Source organism: Musca autumnalis, unplaced genomic scaffold, assembly GCF_047663935.1.
Source record: "Musca autumnalis isolate F117 unplaced genomic scaffold, ASM4766393v1 scaffold_2, whole genome shotgun sequence".
Classification (NCBI taxonomy): Eukaryota; Metazoa; Arthropoda; class Insecta; order Diptera; family Muscidae; genus Musca; species Musca autumnalis.
In genome coordinates, this window is record NW_027411755.1 from 184,192,273 (window position 1) to 184,215,145 (window position 22,873).

A 22,873-nucleotide genomic window follows, 5' to 3' on the forward strand; every position below is an offset into this window, starting at 1 on the left:
TCTCCTCACTTGCTAGTCATATGACAACCAAAACATTACTGCCTACTTATGTTAAGGAAATATGAAGATACAGAGAAAATTAGACCGATCGCTCAAATCATTTGAAAGTAATTAACAAAATATTATCAAAGGGTTAAAATTTACCCCCACCTCCACAGTTAAAGGTTAACTACAGCCTTGACTTTGAAATTGATCTATTTTGATATACATACACAGTCTTACATAAGTATACGTACGCCCCATAAATCTCGGGTTTTAGAAAAAGTAATGATATTTATGAAATGCCAAGTACACAGGTTTATTTCGTCTCACTAATAAACAATATTTAATACAACAAAAGTATATTCCATAATATAAATAACGGTAAATTTTAGAAAAACCAAAAAATGATACTTACAAAAGTATACATACGCCCCAAGGAAATATGAGTATTATCGTATAATTTATGGAATTAGCAGCAAAATTTATACATTTTATTGTTTTGACGAATGTGTCTGGGTGTCCGAGATATATTTTAGAGAAAAAAAAAATAATTTTTGGGTGTTAAGTGCCGTTATTTAATGCCAAACTTCTTGTATAGCTCGTTAATGCGGACCCTTGCTGATTTCTTTCCGTTTTAGGTATTTGAGTAGTAGGTATTTGAGTGACACAATGTTAGTGTCAGATTATAGATTTTGAGATCCTAGAAAGCTTTTTAGTTGACCTTGTGCATATCACACCTTCCTGGGTGTCGATAAATTCACATTTTTCATGGGATATCTCAGGAAGTTAATAGATTCCTCGGAATTCTTGGCTCAAATTACATACAGAAGACATTGAATTGTGTTTTAATATGGCGTTATATAATCCTTGGACACCAATTGAATCAGAAATTGACAGAATAAAGTTAACTGCAATACCCCGAATGTGAAAATTCGATAAAGACACGACTTTCTACACCGGAAGCACTCATACAACGCCATACCACAACAGAGTCTCATCTGTGCTTTACTTTTGAAATTGTGTGTTTGGGGTCCAAGGCGGTATTTGCCCTATGACATACCCTAATTGGTCCATGTGATCAAAACAGGCTGCCAATGAAAGCAATGAAGACAAACATTAACCTGTTTTGGTCATACGGACCAATTAAGGTATGTCATAGGGCAAATACCACCTTGGACCCTAAACACACAATTTCAACAGCAAAGCACAGAGGAGACTCTGTTGTGGTATGGCGTTGTATGAGTGCTTCCGGTGTAGGAAATCGTGTCTTTATCGAAGGAATTAAGGATAAGATGTATTATTTAAACATTCTGAAAGGATAATTTGAAATTTAGGCGCTGAAAAAATGGGATTTGGGACAACATTCCAATTTTATCAATATACAGTGACACAGAAAAGTATACATACACCCTACAAAAATGCAGTTTAGGCTAAATCGTTGGGTTTTTTACAGCAACAACTGCACTGTGTGGCTCCTTCGTGACAAAATAACCATAATTACATAAATTTATTTTCATCTAATACGTATATTTAATACAATTAAAGAAATTCAATTTTCGCAACACAGAAAAGTATACATACACCCCAAGGAAATACGAGTATAATCGTAAAAGTTATGGAATTAGTAGCAAAATTTATAATATTTTTTATTTTTGGCGAATGTCTCTGGGTGTCTGAGATATATTTTAGAGAAAACAAATAATTTTTGGGGGTTTAATGCCGTTATTTAAGGTCGGACTTCTTGTATAGCTCATTAAACCTGACCCTTGCTTAATTCTTTGCGTTTTTAGGTGCTGTACTTTATAAAAAGCACAAAATTAGTTTCAGATTGCAAATCTTGAGACCCTAGAAAGCTTTGGAGTTGTTATTGAGCAAAATATTCATTCCTTGACTCGATTAATACACATTTTCCTTAAAATTTCTCAGGAAGTTAATATATTCCGCGAAATTCCTGGCGCAAATTACATACAAAAGGTATTGAATTGCCTTGTAATATGGTCCGATACAATCCTTGGACATCAATTGACTCAGAAATGTACAATTATACGAAACGTTTCGCCCCTATAGTGACGGTAATGATCATAATACGAAAACGACATTGTTCACAGTACAAATTTCATGCTTTTTTGGTAGTGCTTATATTTTGTTGCTTTGGAAGCTTTGGGAACAGGTTTGTAACAAAATATTTCACATTTCTGATTCAATTAATGCCCAAGGATTGTATCGGACCATATTGCAAGGCAATTCAATGCCTTTTGTATGTAATTTGCGCCAGGAATTCCGCGGAATATATTAACTTCCTGAGAAATTTGAGGAGAAACGTGTATTAATCGACGTCCAGGAAGGAATATTTTGCTCAATAACAACTCCAAAGCTTTCTAGGGTCTCAATATTTGCAATCTGAAACTAATTTTGTGCTTTTTATAAAGTACAACACCTAAAAACGCAAAGAATTAAGCAAGGGCCAGGTTTAATGAGCTATACAAGAAGTCCGACCTTAAATAACGGCATTAAACCCCCAAAAAATTATTTGTTTTCTCTAAAATATATCTCAGACGCCCAGAGACATTCGCCAAAGCTAAAAAATGTATAAATTTTGCTAGTAATTCCATACATTTTACGATAATACTCATATTTCCTTGGGGTGTATTTATACTTTTCTGTGTTGTGAAAATTGAATTTCTTTAATCGTATTAAATATACGTATTAGATTAAAATAAATTTGTGTAATTATGGTTATTTTGTCACCAAGGAGCCACACAGTGCAGTTGTTGCTGTTAAAATCCCAACGATTTAGCCTAAACTGCATTTTTGTAGGGTGTATGTATACTTTTCTGTGTCACTGTATGTATGAGCCCGAGCACAAATCACATATTTTTCCAAAATGGATGCTATGTATGTAACTGTCCAAAAGTGATTCAAACACCTACCCGATCCCCGGATTTGAATCCTATAGATAATTTATGGAGTATTTTGGAGACAAATATAAAAAATCGTAACATCTAAAGTATAGGAACCCTGAAAAATGTGTTGCAGGAAGTATGGGGAAAAATTCAGATATTGTGCACCGAAAATTTAGTTAAATTTTTGCCAAAAAGTCTAGAATAACAATGGATGTCATACCAAGGACTGAAACCCTAAAAATCCTTTTTGTTTCATGAAACTTTTAGAGTGCATTCTTTTCACTGTGAGGTAGAAATCGATGTTGTTTACCAATTTTTATTTTTTATCTAAACTTACCTGAATTTTGTTAATTTTATTTTATATTTAAGTTAAGACACTAATGTAACAATATAAAAAAGAATGAAATCGCTATCAATAACACTGTGATACCAAAGTGGACAAAATTTTTTTGCAGGATTTCTGATGCACAAATTCGGTTTTGTGGGAGTCCATAGAAGACGAAAATACCTTTGGTTTCTTTGGGTCACTTCGGGTTTTCATTTTATAACGGTAAATGTACTGAAAAATGGGCTTTCTTGGATTTTCAAATTTAAACGGACATTACTTCCTTTTTCCACAACCGATTAGCACACATTGTTTTTGTTATAAAGGGGAGAGTAATGCCTTTCGAACAAGCCATAGATTTTTAAAATCGGTTAACAAATGGCTAAGTAATAGTGGTTTAAGTGCGACAAAAACGCATTAAACAAGTAAGAACGGCGTTAAGTTCGGCCGGGCCGAACTTGTTATACCCTCCACCATAAGTTGTATTGAAGAAAAATTGAATAATTAGTTTCCTTTCGTGAATGAAGAAGACTTAATATTAAATTTCAGCAATTTCGGTAAAACAATTTGAGGCACCATTCTATTTCAAAACGTCGATCTATACCGACAAATTTCTGACGGAAAGTTTTTAGGCTCAAAAAAGACTAAATACCAAATTTCCTATATTTCGGTATGAGAATGTGGCTAAAACTTAAAAAATATCGAAAATCAAGAAGTACGCTTCTATGGGGATATAGGAAGACGTGATATACTGATAATACTCTTCTGGAATATTTTATAACTCTTTGAAGGCGAAATAACGAATTTCAGTTGGATATTGACGTCACAATCTTCAGTATTACGAAAACCGGGAGGTACCGTTCTATGGGGGCTATATCGAAACGTGGACCTATACCGACGGATTTTAGTCAGAAATGGGGCAATATGAAAGCGTGTACCTGTACAGACATATTTCTGGCGAACAGTTTTATATCACATTCAAGACTAAATTCCAAATTTCAGCCATTTTGGTGGAATATTGAAGACACAACCTTCAAAATACGAAAAATCGGGAGGTACCTTTCCATGGGGGCTATACGAAGGCGTGGACCTATACCGACAAATTTAAAGGGGAAGTTTGAGTACCCCCAACGAAGTCTAAATACCAAATTTCAGTCATTTCGGTGGAATATTGAGGCCACAACGTTCAAAATACCGAAAATCGGGAGGTACCGTTTTATGGGGGCTATATGAAGGCATGGACCGATACCGACTAAGTTCTGGGGGAAAGTTTTATACCACCAACGTAGACTAAGTACCAAATTTCAGCCATTTTGGTAGAATAATGAAGCTAAAACCTTCAAAATACCGAAAATCGGGAGGTACCGTTCTATGGGGGCTATATGAAGGTGTGGACCGATACCGACAAAATTCTAAGGGAAAGTTTTATACCCCTAAAGAAGACTACGTACCAAATTTCAGCCATTTTGGTAGGATAATGAAGCTAAAACCTTCAAAATACCGAAAATCGGGAGGTACCGTTCTATGGGGGCTATATGAAGGTGTTGACCGATACCGACAAAATTCTGGGGGAAAGTTTTATAGCCCTAAAGAAGACTACGTCCCAAATGTCAGCCATTTTGGTAGTATAATGAAGCTAAAACCTTGAAAATACCGAAAATCGGGAGGTACCGTTCTATGGGGGCTATATCAAAACGTGGACCGATATATCCCATTTTCAATACCAACCATCCTGCAAGTAATAAAAACTTCTGTACCAAATTTTGACACTCTATCTTTAAATTTGCGAGCTGTATCTTGATTTCAACAGACAGACGGACGGACAGACGGACATGGTCAAATCGACATAGAATTTTATGCTGATCAATACTATATATACTTTATAGGGTCTCCGACGAATATTTCGATGTGTTACAAACGGAATGACAAATTTAATTATACCCTCCATATGGTGGAGGGTATAAAAACAGTAAAATGTTTTCCCTTGTGCTCTAGGATGCTTAAACGACACCTAACAGTACAATTGTTTACTGTTAGCAACTAGGAAATTTAGTTGGCTTTCCAAAATGGGAAAAACCAACAAAATCGGTTGAAAAATGAATGCGTTATGGCATTTTTTGTGTTACAACTTTTTTATTTTTTTCATATTTTCCTTTATAAAAGATGGGTATCTTTGCATGTATGATTCTAATTGTGATTATCCTGCTTAACAATTACGCACAAGGTATCAATGTTTTATAAAGGAAAATATGAAAAAAACCAAAAAGTTAAAACACATTAAATGTCATAACGCATTGATTTTTCAACGGATTTTGTTGGTTTTTCCCATTTTGGAAAGCCAACTAAATTTCCTACTTGTTAACAGTAAATAATTGTACAGTTAGGTGTCGATTACGCAGCCTAGAGCACAAGGAAAAACATTTTACTGTTTTTTAATGCGTTTTTGTCGCACTTAAACCACTATTACTTAGCCATTTGTTAACCAATTTTAAAAATCTATGGCTTGTTCGAAAGGCATTACTCTCCCCTTTATAATGAACAACAGTGTGTGCAAATCGGTTGTGGAGAAAAGAAGTAACGTCCGTTTAAAGTTGAAAATCCAAGAAAATCCATTTTTCACTACATTTACCGTTATAAAATGAAAAACCGAAGTGACCCAAAGAAACCAAAGGTATTTTCGTCTTCTGTGGACTCCCACAAAACCGAATTTATGCATTAGAACCCCTGCAAATTTTCACTGTAGCACAGTGTAATTAACTCTTAGAAATCGCTGTTTTAATGAAAGAAAGTGAATTGGATACTTTTGACTGTGATTCACTGTACATATATTTTGTTATGAAACGTCATGTCGTATTATTGTTTAGTATTTGACACGATCCCGTACAGTTATACAGGATTGTATTTACCTAAATTTGACAGATGCGACTACCTTTTATCATTCTACCATGCATGATAGAATGTCCCGTGTAATGATCATGGGCCTCTGCGCCAATGAAACTGTTCAAATTGTTGTATATGCCGGTTAGTAGGAAGCAGTACTGCGAGTGTACAACTTCGTCACTGACCATTAAAGCGTCAAAACTCATGACGCATTATCTGTGTCATTCCTCCACGCTTTCACAAAATTGCCTCAGTTTAATTATTGTTCAATTCGAGAATCCCATTGGAGAATTCGGAAACCACTCCCCTCAAATTGATACCGGGTGTGCTTGCCCCTAGGAACAGCTGATCGTTGATGTAGGCTGTTTTGCCAATCAAGGCTTTGATGATTAGAACTCTTCTGTGATCTTCATCGTATGGGGACGGGAGGTTCCAGCAGAAATATTGATATATGTATGTTCGTTGATTTTCTATTTTCTTGATTTTTTAAAATTGAAGTTATCTGTATTTTTAGTTGTTCTTATCTGTTTAGATGACACTTATTGAATGGCAAAAATCAGTAAAATAACTTTCTTATATGGTTAGAATGAAATCCTTAGGGAGAATGAAACCTTACATTTGCAGGAATGCACAAACAAGGCCATAAAAGAGACGATTCCGTGAATGTCCACAAAAACAAGGCCATTTCTTATTATAGAATAGGGATGCACACAACAATATATTGTATGTGACAATATATGAAACGAAATGAAATTTACGCTAGAGTACTGTTTTTTGCATCCCTATTATAGAATTACATTTGATCATTGATCAATGCGTAATGCAAAAACAACAACTTTCTCGTTGTTTTACCCCCGCTTATTGAAGCAACACTCATATGTTCGCATTCTTTGCAAAGCAAAGACGACATAAAAACAGTGGTGGATATGAAATTCTTTAGTTCGACTCAAATTGTAGGGTAATCAGCTTTAGGGCCATACAGCAATTTTCTCATTTTGTTTAATTTGCTGGATGGGCTTATTGACCTGTTTATCGATACAGAGTCGGCGGAAAAGGGAACTGATGAAGTTGTTTGGTGACAACTGAAACTATAGTATTCCCCACCCTCCGCCCGCAACTAATCAATTTCATATCCACTGTAAAACATTTTGTTGTTATTCAAATACTTGAATACAACAAAATATGGACTAGAGCTGAAATAAACACAAAGATGTAGAATTACATTTCTTCAGAACTTAATGCAGCCTCACAGCAACAAGTTGAAGTGCAAACCACTATAAGCTACAGGGATTTTGGCACCTAAACGGAACTACTACCCATAAATATTAGTTGTGAGAATAAGAGAACCCAAACTCAACCACAACTAACGTGCTCAATACTAAAATGGAAAATTCCTACACCGGAAGCACTCATACAACGTCATACCACAACAGAGTCTCCTCTGTACTTTACTTTTGAAATTGTGTGTTTGGGGTCCAAGGCGGTATTTGCCCTATGACATACCTTAATTGGTCCATATGACCAAAACAGGCTGTGTAAGAAAGTAAGTCCGTAGTCACACGTACACATTTTTCGGTAAAATAAAATTTATTTTTTTACATTTTTTATAAAATAAAAGTAGTTGTTTATTCTCCTTTACATTTCTGTGAACTACTTTTGCATAATTTCAAGAAAATCATTGACATTTCCGCCATTTTCATCTCCAAATTAATGGCGATGACAACTTAACGATACTGTCGATAGCAATCGATATTTTAAAACATTATGGGCCATTATTACATGTGTTCTTTTACTATCTGATGGATTTGAAAATGCAAAATAAACTAATTTGGAGGCATTAAAAATATAATTTTCACATTGAAAGTTAATCACAAGAAGCTCCTCCTTGAAATTCAGTAATCACTTTTAACTTTAAGTTAACCGGAACGCTATAAATCTGTTCGGTAAATACAAACTATTGGTTTGTTACAGTACTGCAAGAATCTACTAATTTTAACAATTTTTTCCGATAACATAAAGGAAAAAATGTTATCGTAGTAAAATTTAGTAGCTTCTTATAGGTTCTGGAACAGAGCATATAACAAAAGAAGACTTGTAATAATGGGGGTATATCGAAAATATCTAATGTTGGGAATATCTATGGTTTGCCAGCTCTACCAGAATGTCCTATGTTGTTGGTTTGTTCCAGAACTGCAAGAATCTACTAATTTTTATACCCTCAGCCTTTAGGCTATGGAGGGTATATACACTTTGATACGATGAAAATGTGCCTCATCGAAATAATGGTTTTAGACCCCAAGTATGTTTGGACGAAATGTGTTTCAGACAATTTGGAGTCGATCTAGCCATGTCCGTCCGTCTGTCTGTCTGTCTGTCTGTCTGTCTGTCCTGCTGGCTGGAGCGCACGATAACTCTCGAACGGATAAACCGATTCGGTTCAAATTTTGGCTTTCGTAATATTTTGCCCAAACTTAGTTTAAGTTCGAAGATGGGCTATATCGGTCCACTCCTTCCGGTACCTCCCCCACAAAAGTTCGAAAATGTTCGGAAAGTTTGTGCGCACGATAACTCTTGAAGCGAGTGACCGATTTGGTCCATACTTTGTATAGCGTAAACTTTCTACCAGGGTAATATGAGGTTCCAATATGGTCTCAATAGGTCCACTCCTTCGGGTACCTCCCACACAAAATTTCGGAAAAGTTCAGTTTAGGGCCATCTCTCGAATCGCTTTGATTTTTGTTTTAGAAACTTGTATTCACTGCCCTCCATACGACGGTACAAGTACCATCAGTCGCAAGTCCATACTTCCTGAGAAAATAGCATGAAAGTTGCAAAAAACCCCTATGACACCGTGTGAGGAGGTTGGAGGGCAAAATAACTATCGAACAGGTCTGCCGATTCGGTCCAAAGTTTGGCCTTAGTAATATTTTGTCCAAACATAGTTTAAGTTTGAAGATAAGCCATATCGGTCCACTCCTTCAGGTACCTCCCCCACAAAAGTTCAAAAATGTTCGTACGGTAACTCTTGAAGAGAGTGGCCGAATTGGTCCATACTTTACACATCCTAATATATCTACCAGATATAGATCAGGTTCAAATATGGACTATATTTGTCCACTCCATCCGGTACCTCCCACTCAAAATTTCGGATACATGTTCCCTTTAAGACCTGCTTTCGAATCACTTTGATTTTTGTTGAAGCAACTTGCATTGCTCCCTCAATTGCGATGGTAAAAGTTGTTTCAGGGGCAAGTTCATACTTCTTGAGCAAATATGCCTGAAGTTCTAAAAAACCCCTATGGTACCATATGTAGTGGCTGGAGATCCATTCTTTTTAGTATCTCCTCCGCAAAACTTTTGATATTAAATCCTAATCAACATTTTTGTTAGTTCAAACTCCCAAAATTTTTAAAACTCCCTAAATACATGCGTTTTTTGGAAAAAAATTGTTTCAATATACACAGGCTGAGGGTATATCTCTGTCGGCAAAGCCGACTGATACTTTTTTACTTGTTTATAGTTAATTATCACTCTATGTATAGACTAATATGTTCTACCTACAGTTTCGCCAATATTTCGATAGCTTTTTCCAATATTTACCTAGAATTTTCCTTTTATCGATGCCAATTTCTTTGTCCTTGTTTTCCATTCTTGAAATATTTTACTTTTTTAAGTTAAGTGTGTAAACGACCTCACAGAATGACCAGTTGTGACAGTATTGATTAAAAATGGGAGAAAACTGCAAAAAAATTCAAAAAAAACTAACGGTATTATTGCAACATACAAAGTGAACGCAGACTTTTTGGGGCTCTAATTTAGCAGTTGTAACACTTTTTTATCGTTATCTTCGTAATAATAATATATTTTCAGGAATTTTTCTTTTTATTCTGGTAGTAAAGAGTGCCAATAACATATTTATGAAAGAAAAACTGATCTCATTTACCTATTTATTAAAGTTTTAGCATCGTTTTTGAAAAGTAGTAAGGTGAACGCAGACTTTCTGGGCTATGTGTATATTTTGTTATGAAACGTCATGTCGTATTATTGTTTAGTATTTGACACGATCCCGTACAGTTATACAGGATTGTATTTACCTAAATTTGACAGATGCGACTACCTTTTATCATTCTACCATGCATGATAGAATGTCCCGTGTAATGATCATGGGCCTCTGTGCCAATGAAACTGATCAAATTGTTGTATATGCCGTTTAGTAGGAAGCAGTACTGCGAGTGTACTACTTAGTCACTGACCATTAAAGCGTCAAAACTCATGACGCATTATCTGTGTCATTCCTCCACGCTTTCACAAAATTGCCTCAGTTTAATTATTGTATACAATTCGAGAATCCCATTGGAGAATTCGGAAACCACTCCCTTCAAAAATATTGATACCGGGTGTGCTTGCCCCTAGGAACAGCTGATCGTTGATGTAGGCTGTTTTGCCAATCAAGGCTTTGATGATTAGAACTCTTCTGTGATCGTATGGGGACGGGAGGTTCCAGCAGAAATATTGATATATGTATGTTCGTTGATTTTCTATTTTCTTGATTTTTTAAAATTGAAGTTATCTGTATTTTTAGTTGTTCTTATCTGTTTAGATGACACTAATTGAATGGCAACAAGTAAGAAAAGCGTTAAGTTCGGTCGGGCCGAACTTTTTATACCCTCCACCACAAATTTCAGCCGTTTCGGTGGATTAATGTGGCCACTTCATTCAAAATACCGAAATTCGGAAGGTACCGTTCTATGGGGGCTATATGATGGCGTGGACCTATACCTACAAATTTCAAGGGTAAAGTTTTATACGCCTAAAGAAGACTAAATACCAAATTTCAGCCATATCGGTGTGATAATGAGGCTAAAACGTTCAAAATATCGAAAATCGGGAGATTTGTATTATGGGGGCTATATCAACATGTGGACCTATATAAACATTTTATGGTAGAAATGTTTCTTAGCCTCTGGAAACACAAAATACAAAGTTGCAACCGATTCTTTGGTCAAATGGGTCTAATACATTCAAAATATATTAAAATGACGCGTACTTTATAAGGGGTCTTATGTGGGGACTATACCAAAACGTGGACCTATATAACCCAACTTTGGTAAGAATGTTTTCTGGCCTCTGAAGACACAAAATACCAAATTACAACCAATTCTGTGGTCAAATGGGTCTAATACATTCAAAATATGTTAAAATGACGCGTACTTTATATGGGGCCTTATATGGGGGCTATACCAAAACGTGGACCTATATAATAACCCAACTTTGGTAGAAATATTTGTTGGCCTCTGGAGACACAAAGTACCAAATTACAACCAATTCGGTGGTAAAATGGGCCAAATATCTTAAAAATTCCTTAAAACGACGACGCGTCACGCGTCATTTTGTATGGGGGCTATACGAAAGCGTGGACCTACATAGCCCGCTTTCAATACCAAAAGTCCTACGTAAATATAACATATTTTCCCAAAATTTCATCAACCTACGTCAATCCGTTCGGACGCTAGAGTGATTTCCACAGACGGACAGACGGACGGACATGGCTATATCGATGTAGAATTGCACGCTGATCAAGAATATATACTTTGTGGGGTCTACAATGATTTTTTCGAGTAGTTACAAACGTAGTGACAAACTTAATATACCCCCATCCTATGGTGGAGGGTATAAAAATCAGTAAAATAACTTTCTTATATGGTTAGAATGAAATCCTTAGGGAGAATGAAACCTTACATTTGCAGGAATGCACAAACAAGGCCATAAAAGAGACGATTCCGTGAATGTCCACAAAAACAAGGCCATTTCTTATTATAGAATAGGGATGCCTGTTTACCATTGATGTCAACGCCTGCACGTTGTCGTAATAACAGAGAATAACGAATTCAAATGAGATAGCAGCCGTTGTTTAGGGAAATTACTCTCCCATCAATTCTCTCTCATTTATTTTGGACATCAATGCTGTTTACCCTAAAACTTGTAACAATAGTTGTGTCTTTTTACTTTTTCAGTAATAATTATTCAGCAACTTCTTTTCAGAGAGTAAGAGAGATTTTACTCTTTGATACGAAAATAGAGAAAAAAGTAAAAAGACAGCATTTAGTAAACTTTAGCTAGATAACAGTTGATAACCAAAACAAAAACATTGGCGCCAATGCATGAAAGAAAAAATAACTCCAAAGCAATGAAAAAGTTCTTCAATTTTAAGCAAAATAAATAAAAAATAATTAATATATTAATAAAATAATCAATAAATAAACCTGAGTCGTAATATTTATAGTATTTTTCCACAAAAACTAAGATAAACATTGAGCAGCTGGCCATTTCCAGATGATTAAAAAACAGCTGATCGAACTTGCTAAAGGTTGCTGGGAAAAATTCTTTCAGCAACTTTTAGCAATTTCTCAGCAAACAACTGTCAAACTTGTTCTCTCACTTCGCTCTCTTTTACTGAACTTTTGTGTAAAAAGACAGCATTTAGTAACATTTCGTAATAATTATTACAAATTATCACGTAAAAAGACACACCTAATTTGTACCAATTGTTGCTAAAAGTCCTCTGTTAACACAAACAGCCAACAAAAGAGAGCGAATCGAGGTAAGCATTTTGACAGTTCTTTTGCTGAGAGTTTGCAAATTCTTGCTGGACAAATTTCTTCTAGCAAGCTCTTGCAAACTCTTCTTCATCCTGAAAACAATCAATCACCTGTTTTTAATTATTCGGTGATTTATGTTTGTGAAAATTAAAAACAATTTTATTGCGGAAATAGCAAGCCTAATTGTATTGTTTTTTTTTCAGAGAACAAAGTTGCAAACTGGAAGAATTCCATTTTTGGGTCATTTTCCTTTTTATTTCAAAAAAAAAAAAAAACAAAATGCTTCCTTTATTGGCCGACAAATTGCTCTGTTTGGGCAAGACAGCCGATTCCTTGGTGGTTTTTGCTGGGAAGGTGTCTGCTTACTTTTTACAATTTTCTTGCAAAAGAGAATAAAAACTCCTTACTCTCTGAGAAAGTTCTCGCTGGGAAAGTAACCAGACAGACCTAATGTGTGATTTCTGATTGGGGTCATTGGAATTGTGTTTTTTTAGGGCACAAGGCCGTATTTGTCCTAACTTGGTCCATCCGACCAAAACAGGCTATTATTTTTGGCAATGAAAGCAAATTTAAGCTGTTTGGGTCCGACGGACCAAGTAAGGTACACAGAAAAAAATGTTACCCATTTGATAAAAAAATCAAAAATCTGATTAATTTTTAATTGATTTTTTGCCAATAAAAGTAATGTTCATATTGACTCATGGTAGAACAAATAAGGTAAAATAAATACTACAACAAATGCAACTCAACAACAACCACATAGAAATTTGTTTTTGTTTGTAATGTTAGTGTCACTTGTATATGTAAACAAAATAAGGAAATAGGTCTGTTCGATAATCCAAAAGTTTGTACAAATTTGTACAAACTTTTACAAAATGCTGTTCGATAACAAACTTTTTCAATAAAAGAGAAATGAGACGTAGTTGCAAGTACTTGCAAAAATTTTTTACTTGCGAAGTTATCGTACAGACCTAATGTCTATAAATTATTGGAATTTAAAAAACTAATAATTTTTCACATTTTATTGAATATGTTGGAAAACACTAACGAAAATACGTTACGTTTGAATGTTTCCATATCATTCCACTAAATGCATAATTTCTCACAGATAGTATAATTCTTGTAAAAATGTTTGGGGTCGCTGCAAATTCATTGAAAAGGGATAATCTGTTTCAATCTTTGGTTTTTGAAATCAAAGAAGCACATGTTTATTAGGGCTTTATTTTTTTTCAATTTTAACAAAATATCAGTTCTGAATGACAGCTTTGTTGTTGCTTGCTAGTGTGGCCGTTCATTTTTAACTATTCATCATGCAACCGCAAAATTATTTGTGGTTGCTGGATGGTTGGACAGTTATCAATACTTGAGAAATATCGACATTCAAAACTGACAATGTGTACTGCTCTTCAGCATATTAACAAATGTTTTACCGCTTCTATAAGCGGTTTTTTAGTGTGCGGCACGTCGTTCGGACTTGGAGGAGGTTACATGTCATTGATATGAAGATGTCTGTATGGGAAATACTTTTTTCGGAATGATATATTTTTTTCATTTAAAAATATCCCTAATGTGCATCGAAAATAGATGGTCTGTTCTAGAACTCCAAGAATCTACTAATTTTTAAGTGCAGTACACATTGTCAGTTTTGAATGACGATTTTTTGCAATTATCGATAACTGTCCAGCCGTCCAGCAACCACAAAATATTTTGTGGTTGCATGATGAATGACAAAAATGAACGGCCACACTAGCAAGCAACAACAAAGCTGTCAAAACTGACAATGTGTACCTAGCTTTACTATTTTTTCCGATAACATAAAGGAAAACATTTTATCGTAGTAAAATATAGTAGCTTCTTGCAGGTTCTGGAACAGAGCAAGAAATAAATACATATATATGTATATTAAATGTCATATGCAATTTGACACTAATGGTCCGTTCCAGAACTGCAAGAATCTACTATTTTTTACTATTTTTTCCGATAACATAAAGGACAAAATGTTATCGTAGTAAAAAATAGTAGCTTCTTGCAGGTTCTGGAACAGAGCATAACGTTACCCCAGTTCAGTCAGCTGGGCATTGCTGTTACCTTATATTGTTCTACCATGTAAACAAGTGCTCTGCTGCAAGCAGCTACAATTTTTTACTACGATAACAATTTTTCCTTTATGTTATCGGAAAAAATAGTAAAAATTAGTAGATTCTTGCAGTACTGGAACAGACCAAAGGTAAAAAAATAAATTAGCTTTGAAGGTAAAAACAATGAAATGTCCCGGTCCACACTAGAGTGATTTCATTGAAAAAAATTGCATGAAATTATGCGTCTCTAGATCGACTTCCATAGTAGAGTAAAATCATAAAATTGTTGTAGTGGGGAATTCGATTTAAGAACGCCTAATTTCATGAAATTTTTTAATGAAATTCACGCTAGTGTGGACCGGGACAATACACCGCTTTTTCACGCTCAGTTTCATGTCAAAGACTAATTCCAATTAATTCAGGCAGCATTTGAATTAAGTAGTACTTGGCCTTTAATATTTTACATGAAACTGAGCGTGAAACAAGCGGCGTATTTCCTTCTGTTCACATCTTAAAGTAATTGGTCTCTTTCAGAGACAACAATGTTATCGAAAATATATGTCCTGTTCCAGTACTGCAAGAATCTACTAACTTTTTCGATAACATAAAGGAAAAAAATGTTATCGTAATAAAAAGTAGAAACTTCTTGCAAGTTCTGGAACAGAGCAAATGTGTACCAAGCTTTAGCAAAAAACAAATTATCGAAAATTGCTTCCCCATACAAATTTGTTCAAAACGTGCGGGAACAAAAAACTTGCAGAAAATAGAACAAGTAGTAAAATTTTGGATGTTCTAGAAAACCACTTCTATCAATAAAAATTCTAATTATAATGTTTGTTCATGTCATAGTTTTAATTTTTGTAATTTACGATAAATTTCGATATGCATCATTAAGCTGGGTACACATTGTCAGTTTTGAATGACAGCTTTTGGTCTGTTCCAGTACTACACATTTTTACTCTGATAGCCGATTTTTCCTTTATGTTATCGAAAAAAATAGTAAAAATGTGTAGAAATGTGCAGTACTGGAACAAACCATTTGTTGGTGCTTGCTAGTGCGGCCGTTCATTATTGTCATTCATCATGCAACCACAAAATATTTTGTGGTTGCTGGACGGTTGGACAGTTATCGATAATTGCAGAAAATCGTCATTCAAAACTGACAATTGGTCTGTTCCAGTACTACACATTTTTACTCCGATAACCGATTTTTCCTTTATGTTATCGAAAAAATAGTAAAAATGTGTAGAAATGTGCAGTACTGGAACAAACCATTTGTTGGTGCTTGCTAGTGCGGCCGTTCATTATTGTCATTCATCATGCAACCACAAAATATTTTGTGGTTGCTGGACGGTTGGACAGTTATCGATAAAAAATCGTCATTCAAAACTGACAATTGGTCTGTTCCAGTACTACACATTTTTACTCCGATAACCGATTTTTCCTTTATGTTATCAAAAAAATAGTAAAAATGTGTAGAAATGTGCAGTACTGGAACAGACCAAATGTGTACTGTCCTTTAAGTCGGTGGTCACACTAGCACGATTTCAACATGGTGACGTCAAGTTTATAGGCGAGGGGTATGAAGTAGTGAAACCCATGTACATGGGTTTCTGTGTTTGTTGTGTTGCCTCTTCTTGTTATTCGTTGCAAGATTTTTTCTTCCATTTTCTTTCATTTTTATTTTCTCAAGCAAACGTTAACAACAAAACAAGCATAACAAGATTTAATAAAAACATTTAATTAATGAAGTAGTGAAATTTAACTAATAATATTAATTGATTTATTATTACTGCTAATTATTTTGTGTTGTTTATTAGTTTATTTATGTTTGTTTTGTTTTTATTGGTATGAGAAACACAACAAACGCGAATGGTAAAATAAAGAGGACACGCAAAAATCTTAAATTTCACGTTAACGTGTGTGGACACTAACGAAACTTGAAAAGAAACTTTAACGAAAATGGTTTCAAGAAACCTTGCTAGTCTGACCATCGACTAAGTTGTCAATTCCATACAATATCTGTCAAATAAATTACGTAAACTCCCAAAATACCTGTTTTAAGTGCAAGTGTAAAGTTTAAAGCTTTAAAGTTATATATAGTCGCGTATTTTTAATTAAAATCATATTTACAACAACTTGTTTTAATAATTCATATTCGAGCAACTACGCATATGCATTTACCTTTATTTTTGTGATATTTTTCAAATCAACAAAAAATAAAATTGCTCTGTTCCAGAACCTGCAAGAATCTACTAATTTTTACTACGATAACAATTTTTCCTTTATGTTATCGGAAAAAATAGTGAAAATTAGTAGATTCTTGCAGTTCTGTAACAGACCAAATGTAAACACCAGGGTGTTTTTCAGGATTTCGTGAAATGTAGTGGATTTCGGGGCATGAGTGTAAAGTTAGTATTATTGCCTGTTTATGTTATAGCCTTTGTCGGGTTAACCTTCTCTATGAGGATTTATTTGACATATACACAATGAAATTGACATTTGAAACCCAGTAGGTTTGTTAAATCCGGTTATATGTAAAGGAACTACAGTCGGACTTCGATTATCCGCAATGGTCGGCACCGGAGGCATTACGGATAATGGAGTTACACTGCTTGGAGGGGCATACACGATCTGCTTTGTCCGACAGTTTTGCTCAAATAATCGGTTGCCGTTCATTTTCGTCAGTCATCAGGCAACCACAACATATTTTGTGGTTGCTGGACAGTTTGACATTTATTTATTCCGAAAAATCGACAGTCAAAACTGATCGTGTGTACCCCGCTTTTCTCATATATTTTTAATAAAAAATATACATTCCTGCAAATATTTATTAAAAAGAGCAATTATGAAGTTAGTGTGATGTTTTAAATATTGAAATTGTTCTGAAATAATTCATTTGTGCATTGTTTTTGTCCACTGCAATTTTATCGAATGAAATATATATAATCCCGGATTATAAAGATTTTCACGGTTAATTGGCGTAAATTGAACAAGAAAATTAAAGCTCTGTTCCTTTACGTGCAAGAATCTTCAAGTTTTACCACTTTTTACTCGAAAAGTGTTCCTTTACTTCAGACACTTGGTCTGTTCCTGAACTGCAAGAATCTACTAATTTTTACTATTTTTTCCGATAACATAAAGGAAAAAATGTTATCGTAGTAAAAAGTAGTAGCTTCTTGCAGGTTCTGGAAAAGAGCAACTATTCAATTCATATGGTAGCAGTTTACAACTTTTACTACGTTTGCCGGTTTTACCATTTTCAAAAGTAAAGGAAGAGACCATATGTGTTTTCCTTTCCCGGATAATGGAGGTTTACGGATAATCGATTCCCGAATGATCGAGGTTCGACTGTATTAGAGTATCAAAAATGGCTTTATGCTTGGTTTACATTTACGAAATCCACTCAAATTGGATTTCATTTGACGTTTAAGCAATGGAATTGACATTTGAAATCGAGTGGATTTGAATTAGTCTCCTAGTTTGTCATGTGGCTAGCACACAATAAACACACCAGCATTTACCGATTAGTAAACACATGAATAATCGATCGATATTCGATAACATTGATGTTTCAAATGAAACGGTATGTCATCGGCGGCATTTTGTCTTTGTAGTTGTAGTTGGCGCATTTTTTTGTGGAATAATTTTATTCGTCGTTTAGCCATTTGGTGGGGGTGACAATTGGGATTTTATTGGATAATTTACTAAATTAAAACAAAGAAAAAGAAGAAAACTCACCAAATATGGATTTGAATGATGCCGTCCTCACCTGTGCCGTAAATCTGCAATGGACAAACGCCACTGGAACTGTTGGTCGCAAGTTAGCATATCGAACGGCCACGTTAAGATTGGTACGCAACGATATACGGGAACTTTTTATAGAATGCACCCCGGACAAGGTGAAGCCAATGAAATTCAAAATGAAAGATATAATGGTACACAAGAAGTTTATGTCTGAGGGTAAAGCATCGGTGAATTTTAAAGCGGAAAAGTGTGCCATGTATTTGTCGAATGCGCCACCTGGAACGCTGATGTTTTTCTTGCGAACAATTTTTATAAAAATGAATGGTGGTGAGAATGTTGATGATGCTACGGCCCAGAAACAATTACGGGCCCACATGTTATCTGGTAAACCGAGTACGGAACAAATCTAGTTTAGTAAAAACTCTCCGATTTTTTTGAAATTTTTTCCAGAGGTAGGTATTTTTACGCTGATTACGGGAATATAAAATTTTCTTGGGGGACGGACCCGGTTACCCGGTTATTCGACCCGAAAGTCCGGGTACCCGGTACCCGATAGACCCGGTTCTACTGAACCTATTCTTACAAAATGGGTATCGTTGGAAAGCTTATGACCTTACCTATCCAACAAGTGGTCATATGATGGGGTTATCTCCAGGGGTTCAGAAGTTATAACCAAAATACCTCTTTTTGGACCCGGGTTTTTCCATAAAACCCTCAAAAAGTCGAAAAAGGGCCCATTATGGGTGCTCAATTAATTCACGTAATTTTATAGCTCATACTTCAACCTTTCCAAAATGGTGCCATTTGTTATAATACCTTCACTGGGTCCAGAGATATTGACCTTAGAACCATCGTACATATGTATATAAATTAAAAAAGTTTTTCTAAATTCATCACTTTTTTTAAGTAAATTTTTTTCTAAGTAGCCGGCCTTCGGCCGGGGATTTAAGACTTTCTCCTATGGACAGGTTCAAATCTAGGGAATGGGAACAACATTTTCTTTTAAATTATAAATTTTCTCTAAGTAGCCGGCCTTCGGCCGGGGATTTAAGACTTTCTCCTATGGACAGGTTCAAATCTAGGGAATGGGAACAACATTTTCTTTTAAATTATAAATTTTCTCTAAGTAGACGGCCTTCGGCCGGGGATTTAAGACTTTCTCCTATGGACAGGTTCAAATCTAGGGAATGGGAACAACATTTTCTTTTAAAGTATAAATTTTCTCTAAGTAGCCGGCCTTCGGCCGGGGATTAAAGACTTTCTCCTATGGACAGGTTCAAATCTAGGGAATGGGAACAACATTTTCTTCTAAATTTTAAATTTTTCTCTCATTCTAAGGTCAATATCTCTGGACCCAGTGAAGGTATTATAACCAATGGCACCATTTTGGAAAGGTTGAAGTATGAGCTATAAAATTACGTGAATTAATTGAGCACCCATAATGGGCCCTTTTTCGACTTTTTGAGGGTTTTATGGAAAAACCCGGGTCCAAAAAGAGGTATTTTGGTTATAACTTCTGAACCCCTGGAGATAACCCCATCATATGACCACTTGTTGGATAGGTAAGGTCATAAGCTTTCCAACGATACCCATTTTGTAAGAATAGGTTCAGTAGAACCGGGTCTATCGGGTACCGGGTACCCGGACTTTCGGGTCGAATAACCGGGTAACCGGGTCCGTCCCCCAAGAAAATTTTACATTCCCGTAATCAGCGTAAAAATATCTACCTATGGAACAAATTTCGAAAAAATCGGAGAGTTTTTACTAAACTAGATTTAAGCCCCGAGTACTTTTGAAGAGGTATCACCAGTAACAACGGCGGAAATGATATTGGCCAGGAAGAAGGCTGGATTATTGGGATCCAAGGGCACGGCTACAACTCCATCTCCATTGGCAGCTAAGAAACGACGATACGATGAAATTAAGGGTGGCAGTGATAAAAGTGGTCTACCAGCACCAAAGAAATTGTATCAAGAATCTCCTATGGATACGGAAGAAGGCTTAAAGTTGTGTCAAGAACAAATGGATGTATTGAAGGCTTGCATATCGGGGAAAAGTATATTCTTCACCGGGTCGGCTGGTACGGGTAAGAGTTTCTTGTTGAGGAAAATCATATCAGCACTGCCACCAGACGGTACTGTGGCAACAGCTTCAACCGGTGTAGCTGCTTGTCTAATTGGTAAGTTTTAAATAGCGTTTTTGAGTCGAATCAATTTATAGGGTCATTTTGATGTTTTCAGGTGGTGTGACCTTGCATGCTTTTGCTGGCATTGGAGGTGGAGATGCCACTTTACAACGTTGCTATGAATTGGCATCTCGTCCTGCCAACGCCCAGGCATGGAGAAAATGCAAACGTTTGATTATTGATGAAATCTCCATGGTGGATGGACAATATTTTGATGTAAGTTTGAAAAAAGCATGTTTTAGCCTTAGGTTGTGTTTAGAGGAACAAAATCCTTGTGGTTTACCTAAAATGAACTTGTTCCAATTCCTATTCTTTTAATTTATTTTTCTTATTCCAGAAAATAGAAGCTGTTGCCAGACACATTAGGCGCAATGATCGCCCCTTTGGTGGCATTCAACTGATACTCTGTGGTGATTTCCTCCAGCTACCGCCTGTGATAAAACGTGAAGAAAGTTCCTCACAAACCCCACCACAAAGATTTTGTTTCCAATCAGCCGCCTGGGAAAAATGTATTGAATATGTCTACGAACTCAAGGAGGTACATCGTCAATCTGATCCAGAATTTGTTAGCATTCTAAATCATCTGCGTATTGGCCACATTAATGATGACATTACCAAACGCCTCAAAACCACATCGAAACAAAAAATCGAGGGTAATGGTATTTTGGCCACTCAACTTTGTTCCCACACCAATGATGCCAATTCTATTAATGAATCAAAACTAGAAAATCTACCCAGCGAAAAGATTCTCTTTAGAGCCGAAGATTCTGATCCAACAATGACAAAACAATTGGATTCTCAAGTACAGGCCCCTTCACAATTATATCTAAAGATTGATGCCCAGGTAATGTTATTGAAAAACATCAACATATCATCGGGTCTTGTTAATGGTGCCCGTGGTGTTGTGGTACGTTTCGAAAAGGGTGTACCCGTGGTGAGATTTAAAAATAACACCGAATATTTTTGTAAACATGAAAAATGGATTATAAAGACACCCAATGGAGGCACCGTGACACGACGTCAGGTGCCACTTAAACTTGCCTGGGCCTTTTCCATTCACAAGTCTCAAGGTTTGACATTAGATTGTGTTGAAATGTCTCTATCGAAAGTCTTTGAAGCTGGCCAGGCTTATGTTGCCCTATCTCGAGCTAAATCTTTAGATTCGGTGCGTATCTTAGATTTTGATCCCAAACAGGTTTGGGCAAATCCCCAAGTATTACAGTATTATAAGTTATTCCGTCGACGTCTACATGACACGACTATGATACCTTTGGGTGCCAAGAATAAAGAGGAAAAGAAGAAAACCGGAGATGCCTCAAGCGCCTTGGCAAAAATTAAAAAGAGTTTAATGAGTAAACCATTGGTCTCAATTAGTTAAGAAGAGAGAGAAAGGATTCAGGGAATCTATTTTATGGAAGCTAACTAACTCCACTGCCTTAGAAGCTTTTACCCCGTAACATTTTAGCAACAAATTTTAGTTATGTAACTCGAAATATGTGACAATTTAATTTAGAAACAATTTTTTGTATTAGTTTAAGCGTGAAAAAAACAAGAACAAAAGAACAAATATTTATGTTTTTTCTTAGTGAAATTACTGACTTTTTTTAATTTTTTAATTGCCCCACATTGTCTTTGCGTCTTCGTATTTATCATAATATTTAATTTAAAATCTCAATATCTTTTTGTGTAAATTCATAGTTCATAATTTTGTACTATGATCTTCTAAGGAAAGACATCAAACTCATCACACTAACGAATTATTTTTCTTTACTTTTAATTAAACTTTCTTTTAATTAGCAATAATTTTTTGCAATTTTTTCTCCAAGACTACTTTAAGATGAACATTTATAAAAATTAAAATTATGATTGTAATATTATTTTAATAAACCATTCAAAAAATTGTATTTTGAAAAGATTTCAGTTTAGTATAGTATGTGGACTATCGGTCCACTCAATCGGGTACCTCCCACACACAATTTTTCATAGAAGTCCAGTTTAAGGACATCAAGCTCGAATATGGAATATATTGGTCCACTCACTAGAGAACGTCCTTCACAAATTAAAAAAAAAAAAAATGGCGCATGTGCACTACAATTGTTTCGGAAGCAAATCCATATTTCCTGAGATAATGACACAAAAGCACTTAAAGACCGTGTCGGCACCAACACAAATTC

At 35.4% G+C, this 22,873-nt stretch overlaps 1 protein-coding gene across 9 annotated transcripts; it reads left to right on the plus strand.

The window, feature by feature from the left end:
• The first annotated feature begins 18,363 nt into the window (after positions 1-18,363).
• Pif1 (Pif1 DNA helicase) lies at positions 18,364-22,612 on the plus strand. Of its 9 annotated transcripts, none has more exons than XM_073970266.1 (4): positions 18,364-18,907; positions 20,295-20,693; positions 20,755-20,915; positions 21,037-22,612. In XM_073970266.1, exons 1-4 carry the CDS (start codon positions 18,514-18,516, stop codon positions 22,075-22,077), a joined length of 1,995 nt encoding a protein of 664 aa, XP_073826367.1. In that variant the 5' UTR covers positions 18,364-18,513; the 3' UTR covers positions 22,078-22,612. The 9 variants fall into 9 exon arrangements, with proteins under 9 accessions (XP_073826367.1, XP_073826369.1, XP_073826373.1 ...); XM_073970268.1 differs by having other exon boundaries at positions 20,313-20,693; XM_073970272.1 differs by having other exon boundaries at positions 20,412-20,693.
• Positions 22,613-22,873: the final 261 nt, after the last annotated feature.

Excerpts from the sequence above, each read along its gene's own strand:
- Pif1 (XM_073970266.1), top strand. The coding sequence starts at position 18,514 with ATGGATTTGAATGATGCCGTCCTCACCTGTGCCGTAAATCTGCAATGG. Across the intron at positions 20,694-20,754 it reads TGTAGCTGCTTGTCTAATTG|GTGGTGTGACCTTGCATGCT; the intron begins GTAAGTTTTAAA and ends TGATGTTTTCAG. Across the intron at positions 20,916-21,036 it reads TGGATGGACAATATTTTGAT|AAAATAGAAGCTGTTGCCAG; the intron begins GTAAGTTTGAAA and ends TTCTTATTCCAG.